The sequence below is a fragment of the Aspergillus brunneoviolaceus genome (genome assembly GCF_003184695.1).
Source record: "Aspergillus brunneoviolaceus CBS 621.78 unplaced genomic scaffold BO95scaffold_88, whole genome shotgun sequence".
NCBI classification, from domain to species: Eukaryota; Fungi; Ascomycota; class Eurotiomycetes; order Eurotiales; family Aspergillaceae; genus Aspergillus; species Aspergillus brunneoviolaceus.
The window spans coordinates 64,738-90,563 of record NW_020290818.1 but is presented as its reverse complement, the minus strand read 5'-3'; the positions used below and the strand labels follow the sequence as shown (position 1 = coordinate 90,563).

General features: G+C 53.0%; 13 protein-coding genes across 13 annotated transcripts in view; 4 read left to right on the top strand and 9 right to left on the bottom strand.

The window, feature by feature from the left end:
• Positions 1-60: 60 nt before the first annotated feature.
• On the bottom strand, positions 61-3,479 carry BO95DRAFT_447398 (putative RNA interference and gene silencing protein (Qde2)). Its single transcript, XM_025587610.1, has one exon. It carries the CDS (start codon positions 3,467-3,469, stop codon positions 311-313), a length of 3,159 nt encoding a protein of 1,052 aa, XP_025437453.1. The 5' UTR covers positions 3,470-3,479; the 3' UTR covers positions 61-310.
• A 916-nt stretch (positions 3,480-4,395) lies between these two features.
• Positions 4,396-5,588, bottom strand: BO95DRAFT_476865 (uncharacterized protein; the record flags this gene model as incomplete). Its single annotated transcript, XM_025589956.1, has 2 exons — positions 5,145-5,588; positions 4,396-5,068 (listed from the first exon to the last, which is right to left on the bottom strand). Exons 1-2 carry the CDS (start codon positions 5,507-5,509, stop codon positions 4,396-4,398), a joined length of 1,038 nt encoding a protein of 345 aa, XP_025437452.1. The 5' UTR covers positions 5,510-5,588.
• Positions 5,589-6,080: 492 nt separating this feature from the next.
• On the bottom strand, positions 6,081-9,038 carry BO95DRAFT_476864 (Zn(II)2Cys6 transcription factor). Its single transcript, XM_025589955.1, has 8 exons — positions 8,841-9,038; positions 8,611-8,774; positions 8,301-8,540; positions 7,700-8,247; positions 7,375-7,648; positions 7,140-7,315; positions 6,861-7,041; positions 6,081-6,787 (listed from the first exon to the last, which is right to left on the bottom strand). The coding sequence occupies exons 1-8, from the start codon at positions 8,918-8,920 to the stop codon at positions 6,207-6,209; spliced, it is 2,244 nt and encodes a 747-aa protein (XP_025437451.1). The 5' UTR covers positions 8,921-9,038; the 3' UTR covers positions 6,081-6,206.
• Positions 9,039-9,325: 287 nt separating this feature from the next.
• On the bottom strand, positions 9,326-10,141 carry BO95DRAFT_507775 (2-keto-4-pentenoate hydratase; the record flags this gene model as incomplete). Its single annotated transcript, XM_025591274.1, has 2 exons — positions 9,326-9,887; positions 9,944-10,141. The coding sequence occupies 2 exons, from the start codon at positions 10,139-10,141 to the stop codon at positions 9,357-9,359; spliced, it is 729 nt and encodes a 242-aa protein (XP_025437450.1). The 3' UTR covers positions 9,326-9,356.
• Positions 10,142-11,306: 1,165 nt separating this feature from the next.
• BO95DRAFT_327621 (phosphotransferase enzyme family protein) lies at positions 11,307-11,739 on the top strand (the record flags this gene model as incomplete). Its single annotated transcript, XM_025581876.1, has 2 exons — positions 11,307-11,341; positions 11,397-11,739. Coding segments are annotated over 2 exons (378 nt in total), but the record flags the coding sequence as incomplete, so codon positions are not given.
• BO95DRAFT_507769 (phosphotransferase enzyme family protein) lies at positions 11,356-12,981 on the top strand. The gene is made up of 2 exons (XM_025591273.1): positions 11,356-12,005; positions 12,053-12,981. The coding sequence occupies exons 1-2, from the start codon at positions 11,840-11,842 to the stop codon at positions 12,946-12,948; spliced, it is 1,062 nt and encodes a 353-aa protein (XP_025437448.1). The 5' UTR covers positions 11,356-11,839; the 3' UTR covers positions 12,949-12,981.
• Positions 12,982-14,610: 1,629 nt separating this feature from the next.
• BO95DRAFT_374365 (ankyrin repeat domain-containing protein) lies at positions 14,611-14,991 on the top strand (the record flags this gene model as incomplete). Its single annotated transcript, XM_025583097.1, has 1 exon — positions 14,611-14,991. A coding segment is annotated over one exon (381 nt), but the record flags the coding sequence as incomplete, so codon positions are not given.
• A 342-nt stretch (positions 14,992-15,333) lies between these two features.
• Positions 15,334-15,630, top strand: BO95DRAFT_334866 (ankyrin repeat domain-containing protein; the record flags this gene model as incomplete). The annotated part of the gene is made up of 1 exon (XM_025581929.1): positions 15,334-15,630. A coding segment is annotated over one exon (297 nt), but the record flags the coding sequence as incomplete, so codon positions are not given.
• Positions 15,631-16,107: 477 nt separating this feature from the next.
• Positions 16,108-16,737, bottom strand: BO95DRAFT_456993 (uncharacterized protein; the record flags this gene model as incomplete). The annotated part of the gene is made up of 2 exons (XM_025588450.1): positions 16,108-16,275; positions 16,315-16,737. The coding sequence occupies 2 exons, from the start codon at positions 16,735-16,737 to the stop codon at positions 16,108-16,110; spliced, it is 591 nt and encodes a 196-aa protein (XP_025437445.1).
• A 2,427-nt stretch (positions 16,738-19,164) lies between these two features.
• On the bottom strand, positions 19,165-20,947 carry BO95DRAFT_518321 (general substrate transporter; the record flags this gene model as incomplete). Its single annotated transcript, XM_025591965.1, has 4 exons — positions 19,165-19,408; positions 19,525-19,943; positions 20,008-20,404; positions 20,462-20,947. 4 exons carry the CDS (start codon positions 20,945-20,947, stop codon positions 19,253-19,255), a joined length of 1,458 nt encoding a protein of 485 aa, XP_025437444.1. The 3' UTR covers positions 19,165-19,252.
• A 906-nt stretch (positions 20,948-21,853) lies between these two features.
• BO95DRAFT_485836 (alpha/beta fold hydrolase) lies at positions 21,854-22,798 on the bottom strand (the record flags this gene model as incomplete). Its single annotated transcript, XM_025590429.1, has 1 exon — positions 21,854-22,798. The coding sequence occupies one exon, from the start codon at positions 22,796-22,798 to the stop codon at positions 21,854-21,856; it is 945 nt and encodes a 314-aa protein (XP_025437443.1).
• Positions 22,799-23,331: 533 nt separating this feature from the next.
• On the bottom strand, positions 23,332-23,814 carry BO95DRAFT_507754 (uncharacterized protein; the record flags this gene model as incomplete). The annotated part of the gene is made up of 1 exon (XM_025591272.1): positions 23,332-23,814. One exon carries the CDS (start codon positions 23,812-23,814, stop codon positions 23,332-23,334), a length of 483 nt encoding a protein of 160 aa, XP_025437442.1.
• A 1,259-nt stretch (positions 23,815-25,073) lies between these two features.
• Positions 25,074-25,826, bottom strand: part of BO95DRAFT_447391 (uncharacterized protein) — an 810-nt gene continuing 57 nt past the window's right edge. Inside the window, exons 2-3 of the mRNA XM_025587609.1 lie at positions 25,655-25,826; positions 25,074-25,597 (exon numbers count right to left, since the gene is read on the bottom strand). Coding sequence (XP_025437441.1) covers positions 25,334-25,588 — 255 coding nt within the window. The 5' untranslated portion in view covers positions 25,589-25,597; positions 25,655-25,826 and the 3' untranslated portion in view covers positions 25,074-25,333. The remainder of the gene's footprint in view (positions 25,598-25,654) is intronic.

Genomic DNA, 25,826 nt, shown 5'->3' with positions numbered 1-25,826 from the left:
TGGCATAGACTAGACCAATCTACCACTATTACTGAATGACTTCTTCCTCCAGTCCAAATTGGCATAAGCAACACAATATTTAGAAAGCAGGCACTAATCTATGTCATTCTGCGTGCAACCAAAGCCGTATCTGAATAGAAACCCGAAATATGACCAGCATATGAACCGTCATCCGTCCCACAAGACTGTACTTTCGCCACAGAGCTGCTCGCTACAACAACCGCACATTGTTACATCCAAGAAGCAACTCAAAACATCTCATGCCAAACACCACTCAACATCCCAATTGCCCCAGCTTGCCAAGAGAACCTCAAATGTAGAACATCGTATCCTTGACGTTGGGATGGATGGTGACCCTGCCGCCGTCCACGGCATCAGCACCACCCCCACCACCGCCGGTGACAACGCTACCGGTCGGCGTCGCATCGTACAGATCAGACAAATAGCATCGCGCTCGCTCGCAGACCAGATCGGCATAATATGCAGGAGGGCAGATGCTCACGGCCTTGGTCGCCCGTCCGAACAGATAGCACATCTTGTGCGTGAGGTCTTCCAGGATGTCAGCTGTGTTCTGTCCTCCCTTGGGTTTCTCTCGACAGAAGATCTCGTCCCAAACAGTAAAGTAGTGCGCCGGGCGAGCGGTGCCCTTGAGAGCAGTGTGAGCCTGTAGGTAGAATTCCCAGTTGCGGGCTTCCGTCACACCGCGGTCGACCACAGTACCATTCTTAGGATTCAAGTGGCCATCGGCGTCCTCTTTACGCGTAGGATAGAAACGCGTGTGATGCCGCTTGCCCACAATCACGACCGAGATCCGTGGTAGCCCTTTGGCATGCTCCGTTGCTGGGTACAGCTGCTTGCAAGCGCTTTTGAGGAGGGGTAGTTCTTCTTCGACAACCATTTCATACTGCCCTTCAGAGACTCCGTCGCGGTAGACAATAATATTATCCGGATACTGACCCTTGTTGATTTTAGCCCACCGACCGAGGTGAGCTTTCAGCATCGTGTCCAACTCACTGACCCTTTCTTGGCGCGATGTTTGGATCCGAAGTTCTGCTGGCCATTGACCCAAGTAGGAATCAATCGAGGCAACCATTCCCGCAACACTTGGGGCTTTTGAGGATGACCCGGGAGAGGGATGGGTCACATCGATACCAACAAGCATAGTCTTGCCCTTGCTCACTATCCCAAGCTCTCTAGGAATCAGCTGATTCGCACCCCCGAGCTTCAGATTGACCTTCAGACCGACGTTGGCGAGGTATTGTTCGCGGCCCTTGTCAGTCGTGAAGTTTTTAACAAGCACATTCACATTGCGGACACCCTCCCGAACGTCACAGACTCGCTTCATGCAGTTATAAATTTCCGTGCTTTGGTCGGTAAGAATACCAAGAATCATGGTAGGCTTATGAGCAGCCATCAGTCTCTTGACAGCGCCACCAATCTGATCATCCACGTCACCGCGAGCGAGAACAACGCGCTCTCCGCCTTGAGGGGGATTGGCCTGAACCCCGACCTCTCTCAGCTTCGTCACAAAATGTTCCAGGGCGGCCCCCAGTACCTCGCGCGTGGGGGCTCTAGTTGGGCTGGAGTCCAAGAAAAGCCAGGCCCAGGAACCTAAGCTTGAGCCGATTGAGAATTTGATAGACCTCATATTCCAGCTGCCACCGCTGGACAGGAGTCTCTTCTCTTTGTTGTTTGCGTCTTTGTAGAAGATCTGAGGGGCCTCAAGGATGCGGCCGGGTACTGTGATGAGTCGGGGATCTGCTTGGATACCAAACTCTTTCAAAGTAGCATTTGAAGCAGCACTGAGCCCGAGGATGCGAGTTCCATTATTCACAATCGACTGAGCGTTGACTGGCGGAACATTGACTGCAAATTTCAACATTTCCCTTGTCTGGTAGGGGCTCAGCTTGGTCTTAGCTTGCTGCCCAGGTTCGACGTTGCAGACTTCGACGGGTAAATAGCTAGGATTCTCGCGAGTCCCGACATTCATCACTGGCATCCGGGGATCTAGATTTGTTATATTGTAACGCTCGTTGAAGAATTCCGCCACACTGATGTATCTTCCAGCCGGCGGAGGCCCCGCTGTGGCTGGCCTTTTGCCCTTCTTCTTCGAGGATGCGGACTGCTGCTGCGATGACTGTTGGCCAGCTTCGTCCAACCAGAATTTCACATCATTGGGACCGGCTCCCAGACGAGGGACCGTCGGAGGATGTGGCAGCGATGCGCCATCTCCCGTGTTAGCCAGACTAGCGATTCTCTTGAAACGTGGGATGATTACTCCCTGCTTGTTTTTGCGTTCAATGTGTGTTGCCCGGATTCTCAAGTTTTTCAAGAAACGTTGCAGGGAGTGGAACTCGAAACGGTTGGGCTGATAACTGGTTATCAAGTCCGCTAGCGCGCCCTCCTGGTAGCAGGCCGCATATTTGACTTGAACATTGACGAGCAGGCGACTAGTTGCAGCACGGACGCTCACAAAAAATCCACGAAGAGCCTCGAGCCCATCTCCGAGGTTGTAACCCTCTTTCTGACCCTGAGCGATGGCAAAGTGTCTATTGGCACCCACTGAGTAAATGTTCGGGTCGATTTTGGGCTGATGGCCCAGGACAATGTTCATAGCTTGGAGAATCTCTGGCTTTCTGTCGAACATATTTGTCGCATTGGCCGAGGTCAAGTAGTCCAAGAGATCGGACGGTTCGAGAGTGCCGGTGTGCTGGCACTTCACCCGATAGACCTTTGATGGCTCTGGATATTCATCGTCGTATTCATCCCGGTAGCGGACGTCATACGTGTGCTCATTCTCGCCTTCCTCCAGAAGCTTATCCCGGGAGATGAGAGTGGAGACGAAGTCGGTGACAACGCCATTTCGCTGCGAAGCAAAATGCTCCTCAATCAACAGTTTGATGACTTGCTTCGCCTTCTTGCCGGTAGGCCTCCTGACGGACTGGTCTCCGAGAATTTCGACGCGATGGCGGTGGAGGGTTTTGCCGATCGACTTGAGCTGAAGATAGTTGGCGAATAAGTCGACTCTCGTTCCCTTCGTACCGTAGCCGGGACGCCGGGGGTATTTGCTGTCTTTGGGCGAGGGCGGTGCCTTGACCAATGCGTTCATCATCGCATCCTCCTTCTCTTCGACCTGGGAGCTGGGTTTGAGGTCTCCGCCGGGGGAGAAGACATCCGGGCCGTTGTAGTCAGCTTTTCCGCCGCGTGGCGGGCGACCGCCACGAAATGCATCGGAACCTCTGGGACGACCACGACCCCTGCCATCGCCCCTCCCATTGTCTCCAGGACGGAAGGGAAGATCGAAAGAGCCACGGCCGCTTCCACCTCCACGACCACCACCACCTCCGCCGCCTCCTCCACGATAACCTCCACGACCGCGGTCACCGCCTCCTCCCCGACCACGGTCACCTCTGGCACGGTCACCGCCGCGACCACGGCCTCGTTGTTGCCAACCTCGAGAATCAGACATGAGGGACGTGAGCTGACGCGAGGCAAATCAGAATCAGTCAGAGCAAGGCACAAGTTCTGATGGGACAGGGACGGGCACAGTACTAGAGGTCGCTGAGGAATTGTTATGTGATGAGCTGTAGTAAGCTTAGCCCCGACCGGAGAAAGTGGGCTCCACCGCTCGGGTTTGGCGCTTTGCGGTGGGTCGGGCACGTTCGTTCCCTTGGAACCGAAGGAACCGAAGGATATGACAGACGATACCCCGCTGACTTGGGCAGAATGTGGTGAGAGAGGATGGTGCTGGATGCCAGACGGACTCAAACAGTTGAGAGAATAAAAGATGATGATGATTGAGGTGAAAGAAAGATGAGGAGCGAAGACGAGATAGGTGGTGCGGGGTACGGTCTATATAGTATCCAAGAGTGAGCCAAAAGTAAACAAATCGGCCGGTCTGGATCTTTGGGAGGTAACCGTCCCGTTGGACTGAAGAACTCACCGCTGGTGGTAAGCTAGTAAGTAAGAATAAAGGAATAATAAGCTGCTGACGGAAAGCCTAACCTGGGAAAAAGGATGAAGATGAGGAGGAGGAGGAGGAGGAGGATGAGGAGGAGGATGAGGATGGAAATGAGGAATAATGACGATGGTGGTGGATGAGAGGAAGAGAGGTTGGAGCCTGGGTGCCTGAAGAGCGGGTGCCCAAACGGGTAACCGCCGTCATTGTACAAACAAAAAGAACAAACAACACTCACACTACAGTCTCACTGGCCACCACCAGCAAAGAATCAAGGCTACAGAGGAGATGACAGCAACAAGGCCAGCTGGGAAGTTATCTTTTTCAAAAATTCAAAACTGTTGGAAAACTGGAAACTGCTAGCATCCACTCATAGTCTGAAAGAGCAGCCATGCAGACCGCCGTTCTCCAGAAGCATACGCCCACAACACACCTCCCTAATCGCCAGACACCTCGACAATCTCCCCCAACATCGCCTCCAGGTACTGCACCTGCTCCACCAAGAACCCTCTGGCCTCCTGCACATCAAACGGACGCTTCCCCAACTCCCGCCGCCTCTCCGTCTGCAACCGCGCCCGGACCCGCTCCTCCAGGATCTCCATGCGGTAGCTCATATACTGCGTATACATCTCGGACGGATCACTGATGCCGCGCACCCCGGTGAGCACGGTCTCATCGCGCACGAAGGGCGATCGCGGCCGGAAGCAGGTCACCATGCTGATCCTCTCGCGGCCGCCCAGCGCCTTGAGCGCCTGATGCTCGATGTAGCGGCCCTGCATCACCACGGCCGTGCCCATGGCGGGGCCCCGCACTTTCATGATCTCGCCCGTCGCCGTTCGCAGCGCCGTCTCCCCGCCGACCATCCCGCTGCAATCGGACAGCATTGTCACACAGACAAACGGGAAGCTGTCGTAGTGCCACGCCACCGCCGAGAGCTGGTCGGTGTCGGGCGCGTTGTCCGGCGTCAGACGGTCGTGCTCGTCGTTGATGGAGATGTTGATGTTGGCGATCTCAAAGTCCATGGATGGCACAAGGTCGACGCCGGCCACTTCGGAGATCTTGGCGATGAGTTCGGGCGAGCGCCATGCGTCGTAGGTGAAGGGGGCGAGACTGGATTGATGCACAGTGCCTTGTTAGCTGGGCTTGTTGCATGGTGACAAACGGGTAGTGGAGTGGAAAAACTCACGCAGGCCCCATTCCGCGGACCATGTTTTTGTTGAAGGTTGACGAGTATTGACATTTCTCCAACACGGGCTCGCTGAAGATCTCCGCGCGCATCTGCTTGATTGCTTCCTCCGTGAACAGGGGGAATGGGTCGGTGACTGCATTGGGCGAGATGCCGTGGCCTTCGAGGCCGATGTCTTTCATGGTGTAGATCTTTGCGGGGGACTGGAAAGCCAGGTGCTTCTCCGGGGTGAAGGGCTCTTTGGTGCTGAGTCTGGCTCCATCGATGAGGCTTTGCGGTAACGCTTTGCTGGGACGAGTCGCTTTCTTCGTGGCAGGGCCGATCACGACCGGCGCCGTGAGAGGGAGGAGTGCAGCTGGAGCCATGGTGTGGGATGTGATGATTGTTGTTGAGAACTTGTTGTTGATAGTCTCTCAAGGAGAGAATATTCAGACCGAAAGACGGAATGATTTATAGAACAGCTATACATCTATACTCTGGTCCCCAGTCGTTCAACTTGCCTCCGCGTGCCTCCATCCCGATCGCATCCTTCGAATCCTCGGCTCTCGCATATCGGCTGCTTGCGATGATCATGTGTGCTAGTAAATGCCCCGCAAAACTTCAGTGTCTGTGTTTCTGAATCATATCTCGTGATGAAAATCACCATCGTTGACCCCACTAAGCTATCTGAGAAAGGGTGGAACGGCTTATCGGGCCCTTCTCGGATGGTTATCACGAACCCGACCATCCGACCCGAGAGGAGGGGTTGAAGATCACGTATCCGATCCCTGTGCTATCGGAGGGATGTAAGTAAGAGCTTAATCTGACGAAAGCAGCGTTGATCCAATGGGCTAGTGATCCCCTATGGGCACCGTAATTTCTCCGATAAACTATGACTACCATGCTTAGACTCATCCCAACCCCGCCGATATCGCTATCAGAGAGCACTATAACCGTAGTTGATAAGTCCAGTAAACTAATTCACAGAGACAGGAAGTTATCTCCAAGCTTCCACACGTATCACAAACAATCAAGTCATTAAGAAAGTAGTAGTCACAATGCCATTACCCTTCCACCTAGAAATCACCCCATCCCCGCCCCCGTATCCAGAATACTATGATACTCCTGCCTCCCAATCTGCTCCACAATCGACAGGAACTCATACGACGAGATCCCAATATTATCCAACAACTCCAGATTACTCGTAGTGGGCGTCGGAGCCGACGGGGACGACCAGAACGGGTCCTCTCCACCCGGAGCACCCGCTTCATGCCCCGGTACGATGGGCTCACCAGACTCCTTCCCCCCAGCTGCCTGCGTTGTCAACGTCTCCCCGCCTCCGGTCCCCCCGGCTGTATTCCCAGTAACACAGTCCTGTTGATGTTGCTGCTGCTGCGGAGAATTCCAGAGCGAGAGCGTCAGCAACCCGCGCCGCTCGATGCGTTTCGCCAGCTCCGCGAACAACCCCTCCAGGTAGACTAACTCCCTGGAACGGTTCTCAGCGAGTCGGTTGCCCTTGCTCGCCATCTCAGACAGAATGGAGTGGGCGTTCTGGATGCCCCGGGTGCCGTGCTCGTTGGGGTCGAGGGGGAAGAGGGCTTGCGCCATGGCAAGGTGGATGGCGGCGCTGTAAGTGAATTCGAGGTCGTAGGGGAGGAAGACTTCTACACGTCGGGGTAAGCCACTGTGGCGGGGCGATACTTTTCCCAGTAAGGGTTTTGAGGGAAGGGGGCCTACCGAGGGGACTATCCTCATCCGACAGGATCTGCAGCGTCTTGACCGCGGATTTGATCCCCGTGGCAATCAGGGCTTTCGTCGGCGCGAGGATCGTCTGCCAGTCCTCGTCGCCTTCGGTTAAGGTGTCGAGTCTTTCCTTGAGGACGGAGAGGAGGAGGGGCCGGGTGGCGACCATCACGCACTTTTGTATGGTATTAGTCGGGATAATTCTTTGTTGGACTGGATACTGCGGGCTATTCTTTTTTTCTTTCTTTCCAGAAGAAGAGGAAATGTACGAACCTGATGATACAAAAGCGTAATATGCCGCGTCCCTCGAGGCATCGTATCAATCGAGTTCTGGAATTTTCGGTAGATGATCTTCTCAATCTCCCGCGCGTGACCCGCGAGCGTCTGCAGGATTGACTTGGTTTGGTCCAAGAACGTCCCGAGCTGCGTCTTCTGGGTTTTGTAGATTGCTGGACGGGATCATCAGCCATCGTTAGAGCATCAGAAGTCAAAAAGGTCAAGAGCTCACTGGTAAGAATAAAAGACAGCAAGTGCGACAACCTCACCTGCAAGCACAGGGTTGCATCGCGTTGCGAGCACGCGCTGGGCGAGTCCAGCACGGTGGTGATATCGCTGTCGCGCGTCAACATGGGGATCCCCAGCGAGCAAGAGAAGTGGCGGTCCATGATGTAAAGTGTCCACCACAGGTTGCGGCACCGCTCGACCGTCTGGAGTCCAATCTCTTCCTCAGGGAGTTGCGTGTGTAGACCTTCAAGCTGCGCGATGCGGATGGCTTGGCCGAGCTGTATTGTTCTTGAGATAAGTTCCAGAGATAAAAGTAGGGAGGATCTTACGTATACATGGGCGGACTCCCTGTGATCAATCGAGTACAGATACAGACCAGCTAGAGCCAGCACTTCAATGGCCAATAGGCTGTCCTTCCAGACGGAGGCGTGGTCCGGCATCAAGGCCATCGCGCGGATAAAGAACTTTGACCCTGGCGGCTCGGTGGTGCATTTGCAGCGGGAGGAGAGAAAGGCGTTCCCGAAGGACAAGACGAGGAGGAATTGTACGAACCACAGACGCGATGCGGCAGCTTTCTCGGCTGCGTTCCCGTGGTAGAACTCCTGAAGATGCTCGACAAAGGTGGCTTCGTCGAGAAAGCGATAGCTCTGACCGAGGTGGAATTTGACAGTGTTGAACAGGTAGAGAGCGTGATCGATTGACGGTAACCCGCTGATGTCGGGGGGGTCGTCGGGTGGGCATGATTTCAATCGGAGGACATAGATGTCCTCCCCGGAAAAATTCGGGGCGCTGTAGGGGGAGTTTAACTCGAGCTTCTCAGCTAGAAGGAGGGTGAGTCTGGCAGTAAAGGACCAGGTTGATGAGGGTGCCAGCCAGACTGCGCCATTCTTGGTTAGCTGACACCGACGGGCTGAGAGCATGGTAACTCACCCCAGTTGCGTTTGTTCCTCTGGGTGTTCTTGATGGTTCTTGAGGGGAGTGTGAATGGACTTGTCCAGATGCTGCGCGCGCCGTCGACCGTTGGATTGGACAACTCGGCAGGCCGTTGCACTCCTATGTATGGTGCTGGATCGAAATGCTGAGAAACGAGAGAAGGAGGAGTGAGCAGCACATCAGGGCAATCCTCATGGCCATCTGACACAAAAGCCAGACTTGCGGGTCGCTTGGCCCCTGCGCATCAGGTCAGTTTTATGCGCTTGTTGCGATGTTGTGAGGTTCCTCAGATTCCTCGGTTCCCCACCTGATGCATGACTGTTTATCTCAAACGGAGTGGAATTGCTGGGTTGGTGAATGATTATCCTATGACCACTATCCACAAATCGACAGTTCACCATCCGTCGTTGGCAGTTCCCACATGGCTGATTCCCAGAGCATTTGATTTTACTCTGCCGGCATGGGATGCACCTGTCTCGGATGTTAGTGGGAGGAGTCCGGCGGGGAGCGTGTGGGGGGGGGGGCCCTGGCCCTTACGCATTGGCAGTCCTTCGGAACTTTCGGCGCTCAGTCCTACCCTCGGTCGTCATTGCAATTGATGGCCGTGCAACTATCATCTATATTGTGCAGGAGTTCGCAAGCTCGGCTTGGGGCGATGGCATGATCGAAGGAGATAAAAAGAACAGTTGGCAAAGCCGAAGGCGAAGTTGGCAATTGCGGGGAACGGCGGGTGGCTGCTGGTTGACTCCATCCCCGCAGATAACTAGTTAACTTGGTGGCAGGATAAGGTCGATAAGTGCTCAAGTAGGGCTAGTGCTCGCTGTTAGCGTTGATCTCGATACGAGAGATCTTCTCCTATCATCCCGATCAAGAAAGTCTGGTGAGAGCCGAGGAACCCGGCTCACTCTATTTGCTGCACCAACCATAGCAAATGTATGTACTAGGTACCTGGTACTTGTGAATGATTTAATGTAGGGTTGATACTGAACAAATCCAGAAGAAATCGAATTTCATCTATCTGTCCCGCCTTGACTACCCAAAGTCCAAACACGCTCACGCGACGTCAAACTCGATAGTGCCCCACTCCTCAAAAGTACACCTCCACTTCCCGGGCTTATCCATCGGAACGGCCTGGAGACAACTGCCAGGTAGAATCACCTGGCCGGCTTGAAATTCAATATCGTATGCAGCCAGTCGATTCACCAACCAGGCCACTGCCGACAGGGGATTACCCAGCACATTCCCCGTGTTTCCATCCATCACCTCCCGACCATTAAACTGGAGCGTACCCCGCACATCCCGCAGACTCTTTAGATCTGTGAGCTTCCGGGGAGTGCCGCCGAGAATGACATTGGCAGTGGAGCCGTTGTCAGCCAGAGTGTCAGGCAGATCGATCGCCCAATTCTCCACCCGAGAGTCGATGATCTCGATGGCAGGTATAGCATAGTCAATGGCGTTGATCACATCGGCTACCGTCACGTTGGGACCGCGGAGCGAGCTGCGCAGCACAAAAGCAGGCTCCAGCTCCACGTAGGGCTTGATATAGTGGTCGAGATGAAGGGGGTGCTCTCGTAGAGAAAGGTGCTGGCCAGAAGGAAGCCATAGTCTGGTTGATCGAGGCCAAACGCGTCCTGCATGACCTTGGCTATGTTTCCGAGCTTGTAACCGACCAAGCGATCATCGTTGCTGACGGCGTGCTTGACATTCAGTCGTTGCACCTCGAAAGCCGAGTCCGCGTCAAGAGCGGGCCAGGTCTTGGTGGGTGGTGTGATGGGGGCTCGATTGTCGCGCGCGGTGCGCAGGGCCAGCGCCACTTCTTGTAACTCGTTCGTTTGCATGGTGTTTGTGTATTCTCCGAATTGCAAATGGTATCAAGAATGCTCAGATAGTGTGAAGAGGATGCAATAGTGCGCGTGAACTCTCTTCTTCAGATGCTGATCGGATATCATGGTAGCCATCGTTGGTCTTATACTAATTCGCGGCTAGTCGAGAATTCACCTCGGACTGCATTGAGATACAAAAGGACATGTTGATAACTGCCGAGTACCTTCAGCCCTCGGCTTGAGGCAATGGTTCAAGCCATTAACTAGTAGCCGTGATCCGATCCGACAAACGGATAGACCCGACCTCGGATAGCGGAGGTCTCATCATCCTCAGCACTCCATACTGTAAACCCTCGTTATAACGATAGAATTGGTGAGGCCCCTTGGAATTGTTATACAGTAAAAGTCGCTGTATTGAAACAAAACAAATGGTATATACACGTGACATTCTTTGTAGAATTTACTCCTAATACTCAAGATTGTTCTCGTTTATTACTTTTCTAGGTAATTTTAACCTGTTTTAACGATTTTTGTACGGCTAGATAAATGACAATTCCGATTATCGCAATAAAGCAACACAGCAATTTTTGTATACTAGAACTAATTTTTTGTTCGGCGCAATCGTTGTAGATCGAAAATCGTTATAATGCGTATCGTTATAACGAGGCTTTACAGTACAGTCTAGGAGTTGTCTACTCCGGCCAGCCGACACTCGCTACTGGCCTACGAAGAGGGAGATTGCATGCTCAGCCTGGGTTGTTCACAAACTGAGGACTAGAGGAGAGAGCGCCCTAGTATCATTATCTACGATTGTCTTCAACGACCATGCATCGACCGTCGGGCTCTGTACCCATAGCTCCTTGAATAATACTCTCGCAGTCAAAAGGCTCGATCTGCAACTTGGCCCTGCATCTCAGTACATGGAGCAAAATGCATACTGCATACATTGAATGTGACCGAACTGTCTGTTTATCGATGACTAAGCACGTTTCACCCCTTTGACGCGCAAACCGCAACAGTTTAACTCTTTCATCAACGAACCGGCTTCAGCATGATCGAAATGAAGGTGGGATCATCGACATGGTGTCCGTATCCGGTCACTCGATCCATTTCCCTTTGTAGGTGTGTCATGTCCTGTTCAACGGTTACCTCCCGAAAGGTTTCAACGATGAACAACAATGGTCGACTATTCGAATACACATCTGGTCGATGGATGTGGGTTGCACGAAGAGGCCTTCTACTTCCCAGCTTTGATAGCTTATATAGGTAGATACAACGAGGAAGTCCGTCTCGCTGAGCGTCACAGAAAGTTTGATGTTGATGCGTTAAAACGCGCCGCTGCTCGATCGCTGGAGAGATCGGACACAAATATTAAGAGTCTATCGAAGCTGGCAGAAGGAGGCTTCAATCGTGTCCTACTGATAACTATGCTTGATGATACTCAGGCCCTTGCGCGATTGCCATATCCCTCAACTAAGCCAAGGCAACTGACAGTCGCTAGCGAGGTGGCGACCCTGGCTCTCCTTCGGGGTTATGGTATTCCGGTGCCCCGTGTGTACGCATACTCTACAGATGCTAACAGTCCTGTTGGCTCCGAGTATATTATCATGGAGAAGCTACCAGGGCGACCACTTGGTGATCGGTGGTTCGATCTATCTGATCGTGAACGTCTAAAGGTGCTTCTGCAGCTTGTTCAGCTAGAAGCAAAGGTTCATGCTATTGAGCTTCCTGCAAGCGGGAAGCATATACTATGCCAAGGACCTGCCATTGGACTCACCCCGCATTGTCATCCCAGACTCGGATTGCTGCATCGGCCCTAGTACAGCTCTTGAATGGTGGTTCGCAGAGCGTGCCTCGCTCCGCACTGATCGCGGCCCTTGTAAGTGCCTTCTATGCCAGCTTGCCTCGCTCCTGACCATGTACTAGGTAAGGAACCAATCGATGTTCTCCGAAATCCTGCGTTGAAAGACGCATATGGCCGGCCGCGCTTCCCATTTGAACGTGCATATCGCGAATCCACGAATTATCGATTGTCTGATCCCAGTGAGCATATTGCGTCGCTGGAATTCTACCTCAAGATTGCTCCTGAACTGCTTCCACCGGACGAATTCTTACGACCTGTCCTTCGCCACCCTGATCTTCAGCCGAACAACATTTTTGTCTCCGACGATCTCGACATTGTCGGATTAATTGACTGGCAACACGCATCTGTGCTGCCAGTCTTTCTCGCTGCCGGGATCCCGAAATTCTTTCAGAACTACGACGACCCTGAATCGCTTAATTTCCGCCCGCCTCCTACCCCGGATCTTGACGACATGGACGAGGAAGAAAAAGCCGAGGCTCTTCATGTTTTCAAGCGTCGCCATACCCACTTCTTCTACTTGGCTTCCACGCAGCGTTTCAATGGACCTCACTTCCGCGCCATGGATCAGGCTACGAACATGCTTACGCGCCGCATCTTTACTCACGCAGGCGAGCCCTGGGAGGGGAATAACATCCCACTCCAGGCCGACCTTGTTCTAATCTCTAAATGCTGGCACCGATTTTCAACCAGCCCGTGTCCGATATCATTCTCGACGACCAAGGCTGATTCCATCATGCACTCACAAGGCGAGCAGGAAGAGGTTGATCTCCAACTCAAACAGATTCGCAATATTATTGGCATCGGCGTGGACGGTTGGACCCCTTTAGAAGAATATGAAGCCGCCTGTGCTCGTGCCCGTCAGGTAAAAATCGATGGTCTTGCTTCACTTGACACTGACCACGAGCGCGAAATGACGAAGCGACACTGGCCGTTTGATGACCATAATGAGGACGAGTAGCACCATAGTCTTTTCGTTGTTGGACTACTGGAGCCAGGGAGGGGTATTTTACATTCGACTTTTGCTGTCATCCATGCGGGAATTCCTATATACCACGGATGAACCCTGAATATAGATACATCCGCGAGAACACACGAGGTTCTGGTAGCACTGTCCCTGCCCTGTCGTGTCATTAGGCAGTGTGACAGACCGAGGTACCGGCCGACGGCTCAAAGTTCCAGGCTCTCTGTGAAGGGGGCTTGTACACCAAAGCAGCGAGGATTTGTAGCTATTCAACTTGTTGATTTCATTGGTTGAAGTACGTACACAGAGAGGAGGATGGTGGTGAGAAGGGCCAGCTAAGGTAATTTCTCACATCATGTGGCCGCCGCTTATAACGTTACAGGCCATCCGCGGCGACACAGGTGCCATTACTACCGTTGTCTACAAGCAGCAGTTATAAAAACTACTGTGTAAGCAAGACTGTAACTGACGGTATGAATGAACCACTCTCCTTTGGAAGGAGGAAAAGGACCTGTTGCAGTGTTGCTGTTACTGATTTGCTCTATCGCTTGAAAGAACCCCCCCCCCACCCACTCCTGGGAAGTGAGTCATCGGTAAGTAACTATTAAGTTACCTACTGTACCCGCCAGCAACGCTTGATACTATCTTCTATTCCCTTTCAGATAGCCATAGAACACAGGAGAAATCATTCGAAAATCCAAGATGTTTTCAGAAACTAGCGATAACGACAACCAATGGGGATCGTTGAGCCCGAAACAGCTGGAATCCACCGCCGAGATTCTCCGACGCCTGGCGCAGGAAGAGGAGTTTCCAGACCCGTGGACAACGACCGCTGGAATCGTCGACTTAACGAGACTCCTCACTGCCTTTCTCGATGACTATGCTGCGGCGAATGATGCCGCTTCCCGAGAAAGGTTCCTGACCTCGTTCCTTGCCCATGTCCGTGCACATCTCAACCACGATAATGATTCACCGCGTCCGGAGGATGACAGTGCGGATCGGGCTCTATCAGACCTCGAAGCCCTCCCCAGCTGGAGCGAAGCAAGACGCCAACGGCTCGAGAGCACACTGCAGAGTTTTCTCGACGGGCTCACGAACGGAGTCGCCCTGCTATCGTATGCGGCAGAGCGCGGCCTGGAAACAGTCGTCCGGCGGCTGCTGCTCCTCGCGCCGGGAAGCAGCAATCCCAGCTTCCCCGCAGAAGATGATTCAGAAGAGCCACAGCCCCTCTCCCTCGCAGCGCGGAACGGACACGCAGGGATCGTCAGCCTGCTCCTCGCCGCCAACGACGGCGGCAAGAAACTCGATCCCGATCACCGCGAAGAAGACTGGTCCGGCCAAACGGCGCTGCTCTCCGCGGCGGAGAACGGCCACGCGGAGGTCGTGCGCCTCTTGCTGGCGACCCCAGGCGTGGACGCCAACCTCGAAGACTGGGATTTCCAGAGCCCACTGCTGCTTGCGGCGCGCAACGGCCATGACGCCGTCGTCGAGCTCCTGCGCGCGCACGAGGGGCTCGACGATCCGAATGTCCCGAACGAGTGGGGGGAGACGCCGCTGCTCGTCGCCGCGGAACTAGGGCATGAGACGGTGGTGCGGCGGCTACTAGGCTGGGCGAGGACTCGGCCTGACACGCCGAATCTGCGGGGAGAGACCCCCCTGATGGTGGCCGCCGAGCGGGGGTATACGGCGATCGTCGCGGCGCTCCTGGGGACGCACCGCGTGGATGCGAGCAGGAAAGATGTAGACGGAAACTCGCCGCTCCTGTGGGCGGCGCGGAATGGTCACTATTCCGTGGTGAAGCTGCTCTGCGCGGCAAGGCACGTCGACCCAAACGATGCGGGGGCTGGTCGATGCACGCCTCTCGCGTGGGCTTCGCGGAATGGTCATCTGGAAATCGCCGAGTTTCTGCTCTCCGTTGACGGCGTGGACCCAGATTCCAGGAGCTCGGATGGACGAACGCCGCTTTTGTTAGCAGCCGAGTCGGGACATGAGGCTGTCGTCGAATTGCTGCTCACAATGCCAGGTGTCGATGCGACTTCCGCTGATTCCAAAGGCCGCACGGCCCTCTGGTGGGCTGCGCAGGCTGGAAATGAGGCCGTGATTCGAGCTCTCATCGCAACGACGCAGAAGGTATCCCTGGATACCCCAGACTCAGACGGCGAGACGCCGTTACTGTGTGCCGCGCGAAACGGGCACCACGCGTGCGTTCGACTATTCCTTGCGACCAAAGGGATAAGCCCAGCTCCCCAAGACTCCCAGGGAAGAACAATCCTTTGGTGGGAGGTGTTTCACGGACATGAAGATGTGGTTACAGGGCTGCTCGCCATGGGGGGGGTGAATCCTGATACCCCCGGACCATACGAACAGACGCCCCTGCTGTATGCCGCAGAACATGGGCAAGAGACAATCATTAAGCTCCTCCTAGCCACCAACAGAGTAGATCCCGAGGCACAAAATTCCAATCGAGAGACCCCGTTGTGGTGGGCCGCGCGGAACGGACATGAGACAATCGTCACGTTGCTGCTCACGCATGGTGCGGACCCTGAATCTAGAAGCCTGAGTGGCGGGACTCCCTTGCTTTGGGCAGCACGGAATGGTCACGCTGCCATTGTTAAGCTTTTGCTCCAGAAAGGGGCAGACCCGGATGGCTGCCCGACTGAAGACGGGGAAACGCCCTTGTGGTGGGCTGCCCGAAATGGACACGAAGCAGTGGCCAAACTTCTCCTTGCGACAGAGAGAGTGAATGCCAACTGTCAAGACTCGATGGGGGAGACGCCGCTCTGGTGGGAAGCACGCAACGGACACGAAGAAGTGGTCCGACTGCTGCTGGCTAGGGGAGTCCGTCCAGATGTGCCCAATTCGGATGGTCAGACGCCTCTGTCCTGTGCGGCAGAATTCGGCCACGACGCTGTGGTCAGACTGCTGCAAGCTTATGGTGCAAGATCGGGACCTATCTAGTCTTTACGATTCTTACGACAACGACAATGTCTACAACATCGCAAGACAAACGGATAATCGCAACACATATTCACTAACACATATTGGTTTGCTTAACTTCAACATCCCGTGTCAACTCTGCTCCATCCTTCCTCTTGCTGCTACCCTTCGGGTCTTCTTCCAGGCTCAATCCAAACATCAACAAGCCCAAAGCTTCAATCACAGAGTGTGCGCCTCACAGCCATCACCCCAGCCATAGCTATGGTGGCAACCCGAGTAAACGCGGAAGGACTTGGGGCTAAAGTTGAAGACGCAGACCTCGGAGGGATCATCGTAGTAGTCACAGACTGGATTGAAGCTGTCCTTGCTGCCGTTGCAGGCATCGCTCTTCCAAAAGGTGATATACGCCTCTTTGATTCAGTAGACGACAACGTAGTGCCACGGGGCATGGGTCCCAGTATGGCAAATCTTGTGGTTGGCCTTGACAGCGTAGGTATTGCCCTCGCCCACGGAATTGCGCAGAAGCATGCTGATGGCATTGGTAGTGGTGCGCTTGGTGGTGGTGGTGGTGCTAGAGGAGGTCCCGACCAGAGCTTCCTGCTCCGCGCTGAACGCCGCGCTGGCGTTGTTTGTGCCGGCGATGATGCCCCGGAACTCCGCAAAACTCTCCTCGGGCAGGTAGTCCACCCCGTGGCTGGATTGGTTCAGGGCGTAGACCTTGGGCAGCTGGCCACCGTGGTAGCCGAACTCGGAGAAGTTGACATAGGGCGTCGCGGCATTGAGCGCCTCCGTCGCGAAGTTGTGCGCGAAGGTGATATTGTGGATGCTCACTGACGATGCCTGTGCCATCATCGCGCCGAGAATGATGGCTCCCAGGATTTGTAGCCCGACCATCGCGACTCAAAGAAAAGACAAGAACAACAAAAAAGGGCTTTAGAGGATTGAGGTGTGGTGTTGAGAGATACCGAGTCAGGGGAATTTACTTCCGTGTCCTGCTATTTATGTCAAGAGCCTGCTGGAAGAATGGATATCTTCTCAGGAGAACCCTCGCTTAGAGTTAGCCAAAAAGAAATACTATCAAAGTAGCAAATGCTAGAGCGAATCCTCCCACGAAAGACCGCCAATCTTCATGACCCCATTAGCAAGTAAGCCACCCACTTCGCGATTCAGCTACAACTCAACCTCGCTGACAGGCGAAATTGTGCGTTGTCTCGTAGAGAATTGATTTCTATCAATCATTGGTTTCCTGGGCGGCGGACTGATTCGAACACCGCAGAATATCATTTATTTTATCCGATCTATGAATAGGTCCTGCATATTGGGAGACCTCTGTTCTGGATTATTTCTATGATAGCTTGGATGGTCTATTTGGTATCTTCATTGAAGATGGAATGAGGTACAAGTAACCAAAAAAAGGGAGGAAAAAAAAAAGAAGAAAGAAAGAAGTGAAAGGAAAAAGGAAATCAAAAGCCCGAAGGAGTTTACAATCTGCTACCAGGACTACTAGTGTACTGAGTAAAGAACCAAAATTCTATAGCCTATATCGCAGACCCAACAGGTGGACTGCTGAGCCGCGAGTACCCACAGCGATTTTGGGTGGTCAATGCTGATAAGAAGTGGATATTTGCAATCTCTTAGACAGGCTAAGCAATAAACTATACTATTTTGGCGATGATCCAAGCAGAAGAGCTTAAGCTTACTCCGTACTTACGTAGTCGACCCTTCGGTAAGCTGTACCAGTCTGTTAAGTTAGTGCTTCCCCACCAGCCCTAGAGGGTTTTAGTGGGCTCCATCCATTGCGTAACCCATAGCCGACATTCCGCTGACTCATTATGAAAGAATTCATGGAATTATGACTAGAGTTAGGTTATCAGCTCGGAGGGGGGTCACAAATTAGTGTGAGAAGGTTAGAAAAGCCGAAACCTACAATTCAATAAAGAATTGGATTAAGTTGGAATTTTTGTAGGGCTCTTTAATGAATAGCTATTTTACAAGTATTATAAGGCCAGTGTTAATATAGACTTCTAATATAAAAGGCTTCTTAAAGTTCTAATATGTTTAATGTTAGAGGAGATTAAAAGCTTCATTTTGAGGCTTACATAACTCAAAATATTTTGAAGGGGTCAGAAAGCTCCCGGGGAGTTAGAAAGTACTGTGCTTAGGGGCTAGAGTATATTTATATAATCTTTGATTCCCTTGCACTAATTTCTGACCCCTCTGAGCTGGTACCCTACTAGAGTATCGCTCCTAGCTGAAGAGTATCTCTACAAGTAGTTGATAGGAGCATTCAATCCTAGAAGATCACAGTCAGCATTTAAACTCTTCTTCCTATGTGAACTGAGAAATACTGTTACTGCTTCTTACTCGTCCTTCAGAGATACACCACACCTTAAAATGATTATCCATATTTGTATCAACTAGGACTCTCAAATGGAATAGACATCAGAGTATCACAAATGGCAACTAATTACCACATGAAACTTATCTACAAAGAAGATCTGTTTTCTAAAACTTCTATCATGCTGGAATACTGAAGCAATGCCGACAATACATCCTCTACATCGTCACTCTTCACAATCCAGTCCAATAATCACCTGAAGCGTCTGCAACTTCCGACGGTGGTTGGGGTCATTTTGTTACTGGCTAAAAAAATCCATATGAAAGGACACATCATAAAGGATTGACAACTGAAAGACCAGGGCCAATGATCGCTGCAATCATACACCCGCTTATACGACTTGGCAACTGCGATGACCGAGATGGGCTCGCAGACCACGACGCTCAGCGCGGGCGACCGGTCCGGCGGTTCGAATAAAATTGTTTTCCTCGTTGATCCAATACGGCTCTTTGTTGTGACTCGATAGACAATTTGCTCTGGCTGGGTGGGATCTGGACAGCCCGGAGATATCGGAGTGATTGGACTAATGATTTCTCTACGCTGCCGCGGTCGAGGAATAGCTTTCATGTTGTTGCATCCCTTTGTTTATCTTTTCACAATTCTCAAACGACGCAGCTTAAAGAAGGGGGAATGATTTCGACATCATCTTATAAGATGACCCTTTCATTTCTACTATTGTAAATATCCAGGATTGGGTGTTGCGGAACCAGAATACGGGGAAAGTCGAAGTTACATGCACCTTCCGGCACTGGTATGCCTCGACCTCTGAGTAAATTATCCATCTACACACCCTTTTCTGATTTGTGAGGACTTTAGGTACGCGAGGTTGAAGCCTGCCCCAGGAACTGCCTACGACGGCACCAGAAAAAACGCAGAAGAATGCTACTGCACTGAGTGTAGGCAATATTCCTTCCGGGAAAAGTAACAGCATCATTTACTTCTTCAGACGACGCAAGAAGGCAGAGCTCAAGAGATCAACCGACTGGTCTCCTCCAACTTCTGCCCCCTTGTCTCCGGCAACAGGAACACCCCCCACAGGAGACCCAGTAGCGCCACCACGAAGAAGAACCAGAAGGTGCCTTTCGGCTGCAGCGCATCCGCCAGCATCATCGTCGGGACAGCCTGGTAATTTGCTTCAGTCAGCCAAACTATCCTCTCTACAACCAACCCCGGCTCACCAGCGAATGCGATAGCCAACATCTTTTACAGGTCCACCAACAGCAAATGAAGCAACATACCTTGGTAAGCGCAAACCGATTTGCATAATGCACACACATCAGCAGGCTCGTCCCTAGTGTGCGCACGGCGGTGGGCAGCATCTCCGCCGTGATCAGGTACTGGATCGAGTTCCAGCCAAAGGCGTACCCGACGCCTGTGATATAGATGGCGGCGATGGCGGCGATGGCCGCGCGATGAGCGGACGCCCTACCGTCTGTTCCGGAGGGTAGCGCGGTGAGGTAGATGGCCACATACAGCAGGGCGAGTACCTGCAGGGCAATCCCCAGCGTAAGGCAGCGTCTACGGCCGAGGCTGTCAAGAAACAGTACGGCGCAGAGGAGGGCGGAGCCCAGTTTCACGGCGCCGAAGATGGCTGTCTTGAAGAGTTTCTCCGAGGAGCCGGTCATGCCGAGGAGGGAGAAGAACTTGGGGGCGTATGCTGTGGAAAGGTGTCAATTGCTGGAATAGTTGATAGGGATGGAAGAGGAAGAAGGGGTTCAGACTTGTGATCGCGTTGGTGCCGGACCATTGACTCAGGAGTTGGGCTGAGAGCAGGAACAGAAAGCGTTTGCGGTTGGCTGACTGGCCGAACAAAAGTTTCCATGAGGTCAGCAAAGATCGTCCGAGATTCTTAGAGGTATTGTGTGCTGTCTGCTGCAGGATGGATTCGATCTCGTCCTGGATCTCGGGGCTGTCTTCGGGGAGGGCTCGCAGTCGACTTAGGGCTCGTGTGGCCCGGTCGGTGTGCTGCTTCTGGCATAGATAGCGGGGGCTTTCGACACAGCCGATGGACACAATGAGAATGAAGCCGGCCATCATTATCTGACTCGACTGCGGAATGATCCATTGCTGGTTGTTATTGTCGACGATATGCAGTGATGAGCCGTACCCAGCAAAATACTATAGCCCGTCAGTTAGCAACCGGCTGACCACCGCCGACGAACCTCCGCAACTCACCCCTATCAAAACACCCACATACTCCGAAGCAGCATACACACCCACCATCATACCCCGCCACGAGGCCGGCGCAATCTCAGCAAGATAAATGGGCCCGATAATGCCAGCTTGGCCAATCCCCAGCCCCACGATGAAGCGACCCGCCAGCAGCTGGCCATAATTACCCGCTGACGAGATCACTAGCGCCACTCCCACGATCCACAGCACGCACAACTGCCGCATCATCCACAGCGGGCTCACTCTATCGCTCAGCAAAAAGGCTAGCACTGCTGCGGGTAAGCAGCCGAGGTTCACCATGGACGTGATGTTCGACAACCGGTTGGCTTGCTCAGATGCACTGAGGCTGCTGGCATGGAGCTTGAACTCCCGAATGAAAGACGGCAGGTCCACAGTGGTCGCAATCAGACCTTCATCCAGCCCTTTGGCGGATCCCAGCAGTCCGAAGCCGATTATGGCGCAGGTGATTTGGGGGGCAAAGCATCGCATGGTGATGGCGTGAATGGCGCTTCCATAGCACAATCTGTGCTTGATGAGGGCTCAGATGTTTCTGGGTGTTACTCTCATCTTGCAAGAATACTTTCCTGGCTTATAGGGAATCTGAAAGACACCAAGGTCCCCTGTTCCAGTGCATCGGACAGGTTTTCGGCTTATTGTGGAAGGTCTCCGGGGTGGGTACCCCCAGACATTCTCCACTACGGAACAAGTGCGACTGCGAGTTCTCCGCGCCAGTTGAACTGCTCCCCCCTCAGCACATTGTAGAAACCTCGTCATGTGGAGGATGTCAGTCAGGTCAGGCACAGTTGTAGTCAGTCTATTGAAGATTTTCGAAGATTTGTAAAGCTGCGTGTGCGAGTGGAGCGACAGAGGGGTTGGAAGACTGCTAGATAGCCATTCTGAGGCCATCATAGTGGATTCGTCTGGAAGCCAGAACACACATTTTTAATGAAATTGGCCAATGCAATCAACACAATGAGGTGGTGGCCTAGCTTAGCTAAGAATCTGCGCATGCGAGGGACGGTCAGCCCTATAGGGCTGGACAAGGCACGGAGTGGGGCTGCACAGGCCAAGCTCTCGGATCGAACGGCAGGCAGCCAGACTCCGGCTGTTTCTGGAGCTGGACAATGCCGTGAACACCGCAGATGAGCTGAATGAGGATAAGTGTTGGCAGTTACTAGCGCAGCGCACGATCCCCACGCCCTTGGTGCATATGGTGTGCCTTCTAGCGGCCAGGGATGGTTGATCCTGGTTTTCGCCCCGACACCCTCAACATGTGTCTACCTAGTTGCAACTAACACAAAACTTGATAAACTCAACGTATACGTATAACAAGCCATGTAGCAACGAGCAACTCACCCCTCAGCCCAGACCCAAACCCCAAAAGCAAAATAAGTACTACCCCCGCACCTCATTCAACCACCACCCCAGCTCAACCCCCAACCTCCCCGGCTGATCATACATCACCAAATGGCCCGCCCCGTCAATCAACACCAGCTCCCTCGCATTCAACCTCTCCCTCAACCTACCCGCCGTCTCCATGGGAATCCACCGATCCTCCACCCCCCAAACCACCAACACAGGCACGTTGGCGCCAACCTCGCCATATCGCCCCTCCACCGCCTCCGTACTCCGATAATTCGCCTGCACCATCTGCCTCACAAACCCCTTCCGCCCTTCCTCCCCCCTTCGCACCCACGGCTCCTTCAACATCTCCATCCTCTCCTTGCTTAGTTCAGTAAACGCCGCATCCCGAATATACGCCTCCACAACCCCCTCAAACACCGGCCCAGTCAACGCCTCAAACACCACCTGGTTCTCAGCCACCAGCTTAAAGAGAGGCTGTCCGAACGGCCCCAGCGCCACGACATTGATCAAACACAGACTTGCATATTGAAGTCCATGTAGCAGGTGCGCGCGCAGACTCATCAACCCCCCGTGGTCGTGGGCGATCACATGTGCGCGTTTTTGGTAGACGGGCGGCCAGGTTTGGGACCAGTGGGTGTACAGCGCGGCGAAGATGGCAGTTTGGTCGGATAGGTCGGCGTCTAACGCGATGGTTTTGGTGGTTTCAGGGTCGTGCTGGTGGGAGGGGAGCGGCGTGCCGAGCGGGCTGTGGCCGAAGCCGGGGTTGTCGAAGAGGTGGACGTGGAAGGTGCGGGCGAGGGTGAGGGCGTAGTCGTTCCAGACGGCGGAGGACCAGGGGGTGCCGTGGATGAAGATGAGGGGGGGGTGGGAGGGGTCGCCGAGGGTGGTCCAGTGGATGGTGTGGCTGTGGGTGGTGGTGTTGTGGTGGAAGGTTTGGGGGAGGGGGATTGTTTGAGGGGGAGGTGTGGAGGGCATGATTTGTTGGTGATGAAAGAGAGGCGGTGGATCAGGGATCAGGGGTGGGTTTGTATACTTGAGCGGGTTTTCCAGAGGGTGTGTCTTTTATTTACTTTGAGAGAGTAAAGGAAAGAATAAAAGGGTGAGGCTAATCAAACCAGCATGGAGTGAAAAGGGGTTCTGAAGGTAACGATATTTAAAGTCACCTCTTACATCAGCAGCTGGGACCTTAACCTAAGCGGAAGTACGTCAGAAATGCGGGGTTTATCGGCTGCTATGCAGGGATCCCTGCTTGTTGACAACAAGCTAGATTACACCAAGACGGTACTTTATTCGACGGTAGTCAGAAAAGCTTACAAAGATTTATACAACTCGGAATCAAACTAGATTGCTAGGAACCCGACCTTAACCCATCAAGTTCACACTTAGTTGGAAACCAGCAAGGGTAAGAACAAAGCCAATCTGACCTTAAGTAAAGATAGACAACAGACATAGGAAGAATAGACCCAGCAACCTCATCTCCGACCCTTCTTACTGAATGGATCACCCCTTCACAACCCCCGTGCTTCCATATACCTCGCCCCCTGCAGCCCCGCTGGGATCGACTCCTCGAAGATCACCACAGCCTCCCCGTTCTCGTCCTCTAGCCGCTGGAAATAATTGCATCCCCCCACCGCACAAGTGTAGAACAAGGCGCCGGGAAAGCACCGGCGGTCATTCTGGCTGGCAACCTGCAGACGACAGGGCAGCTGGCCCTCACAATCACACGCGGGGTTGTCGGGGTGCACCCCTCGCAGATCCGCGAAGCACGCAAAGGTGCCACAGTGGTGGCAGCGGTAGTAAGGTCGTTTAGCGTTGCCATTCTCGTTGTTCTCGGAGACAATGTACTGGGATGTGATGGCGTTGCATCTGCGGCAGGGCGGAGGACGTGGGCATTGGGGAGCGGTTGGTGCGGTGGTGGCGGTGCGTAGGCCGGTGCTGGTCATTTGAATGGCAGAGTACTTGGTCAGTCGGTTGGGGTTGAGGTTGGGCATTCTGGGCTTGTTGGTGGTTGAGTTGATGGTCTGTTTCGGCTCTCAGGGAAGTCAGTCGTGAGATCTTAGACGTATGACTGAGGGATGATGAGATAGATGGATGATAGCTTTTTTTGTCGGGCTGGATAGCATGAAACAAAGATTCATAGTTGATGAACGGATTGCATAGTAATATCTAGCCTGAGGGGCATAATTTATGCAATCGTGGAACACAAACAATTAGGGAGCAATGGCGGAGAGTAATTCCCGATGACAGCTTTCTTCGTTCAGCGAGCCACGACCAGAAACTCATGTATCACGGTCCGCCGACCGCTGTGTCTTCTAGCAACGGCATCTGCCCTTTGAGCATACTCCCACCACATACAGATATTGAGTTTATCCTCCCACCAAGATGAACAGGTCTTGCAGTAGCCGGTATCTTTGGCCGTATTAATCTTATCGCGTTCCAAGCCCATTGTGTTTTTGTAAGCTTCAAAGTCTGCTGGTGAATGCTTCCGATATAACGCCTACACCTCCGTCCGGCGCGCCTGAACAGCGTACCATATGGGAGTCTCGCCAGCAACGTCTTTTCAAGTGATACTTGCACCGGCAGAAAGAAGCAGCTGGGCCTGATCCACCCATCCATGGTAACCTGCATGCGATAGGGCCGTCACTGCCCCGTCCAGTGTGTAGTCGGGATCAGCCCCCTTGGAGAGAAAATAACTCATCGCGTCATTGCGTCGGGGACGCTACGTTCAAGCTCAGGGAACCTGTTTAAAAAGCCCTGAGCAATTTCATCGTCCCCATGATATGCTGCACAGAGGAGGGTGTTGAAGCCAACTGCTGTCCTGAACAGGCTACCGTCGTTGGGTCGATCATGATCGAGAAAGTTAAAGCATTGATTAGAGGCGTCCCACATCTCATGGAATGCTCTTTGTCCATGGTAGACAGTTTGAATGACGAAGGGATATTTTTCCTTAGGTTCATGACGGTCCACTTTACAAAGCCGCCAGCAATGAGGAAGGCTACCATGAGGAAGGCTTCCGTGAGGCATAGCACCGTAGTTGCACAGAAGCTCGCATATTTTCCAGTTGCTCTGGAGAATAGCCAAGCTCAGCGGTAAGTATCGTAAGTATCATGATTATCTGCCGCAGCCCCGTTAGTCAGTAGAAATGAAACGCTGTCTGCAACATGACGAGACACTGCATCGCGCAATCGATCCTCCTCATGATAGACATCCTCGAACAGGGCTGGCATGACAGCGTTCATATTCGTTTCTTCGGCAAAATAAAAGATTGACAGATCATCATCACTCGTGGAAAATATATTCGCATTCCTTGCAATCAGCTCGTCAACGATGGATTTATGGTTATGAGTCGCGGCCAGATGAAGCAGCGAGCAGCCCTTAGAGTCCCTGCATTCAACCTCAAAACCTCGGTCAAGAAAGAATTTGACGATCTCAAGATGACCCTTCCTGGCGGCCATAAAGACTGGGTGGTATTTCATAGTGGGCCACCTCAGCTCTTTAGCCTCGGACTCATTAGTTCCGAAAGGTGGCTCCATGTTTGACGGGGTTGGTGAGTACCTCCACTTTGCCACGAAAGCTGGCCCAGAAAGAGATGTTCAAGCGCAAGTCAGCCGTCGCCGTGTCTTGCTTTCCGCGTCCATAGAGTAGCGGCTCGTACACTTGCTGCAGGTGGCGGTTGGTCTGAGCTAGAGCGCTGACGTCTTTCTTTCGGGTAAGATGCTCGCCGAAATTAAGAAGTAACTCCGGGGGTAGGGTGATGAATGACATTTTGGCTCACTGATGGAGAGGTCCATTAGATCTTAGATTTCAAGGCGTTGAAATAGAAGGCCTCACCTTCTGAGATGGTGAATTCGAAAACAGGATACAAAGGAAATGGATTCAGATTGGTTGGAGATTTGAGTGAGTGAAAAATGTCTCGAACTGAATGAGTGGTGGAACAGATGGGCAGGGTAGTAGATGAAGAGGGAGAGATGAAGAGGGAGAGATGAAGAGGGAGAGATGAAGA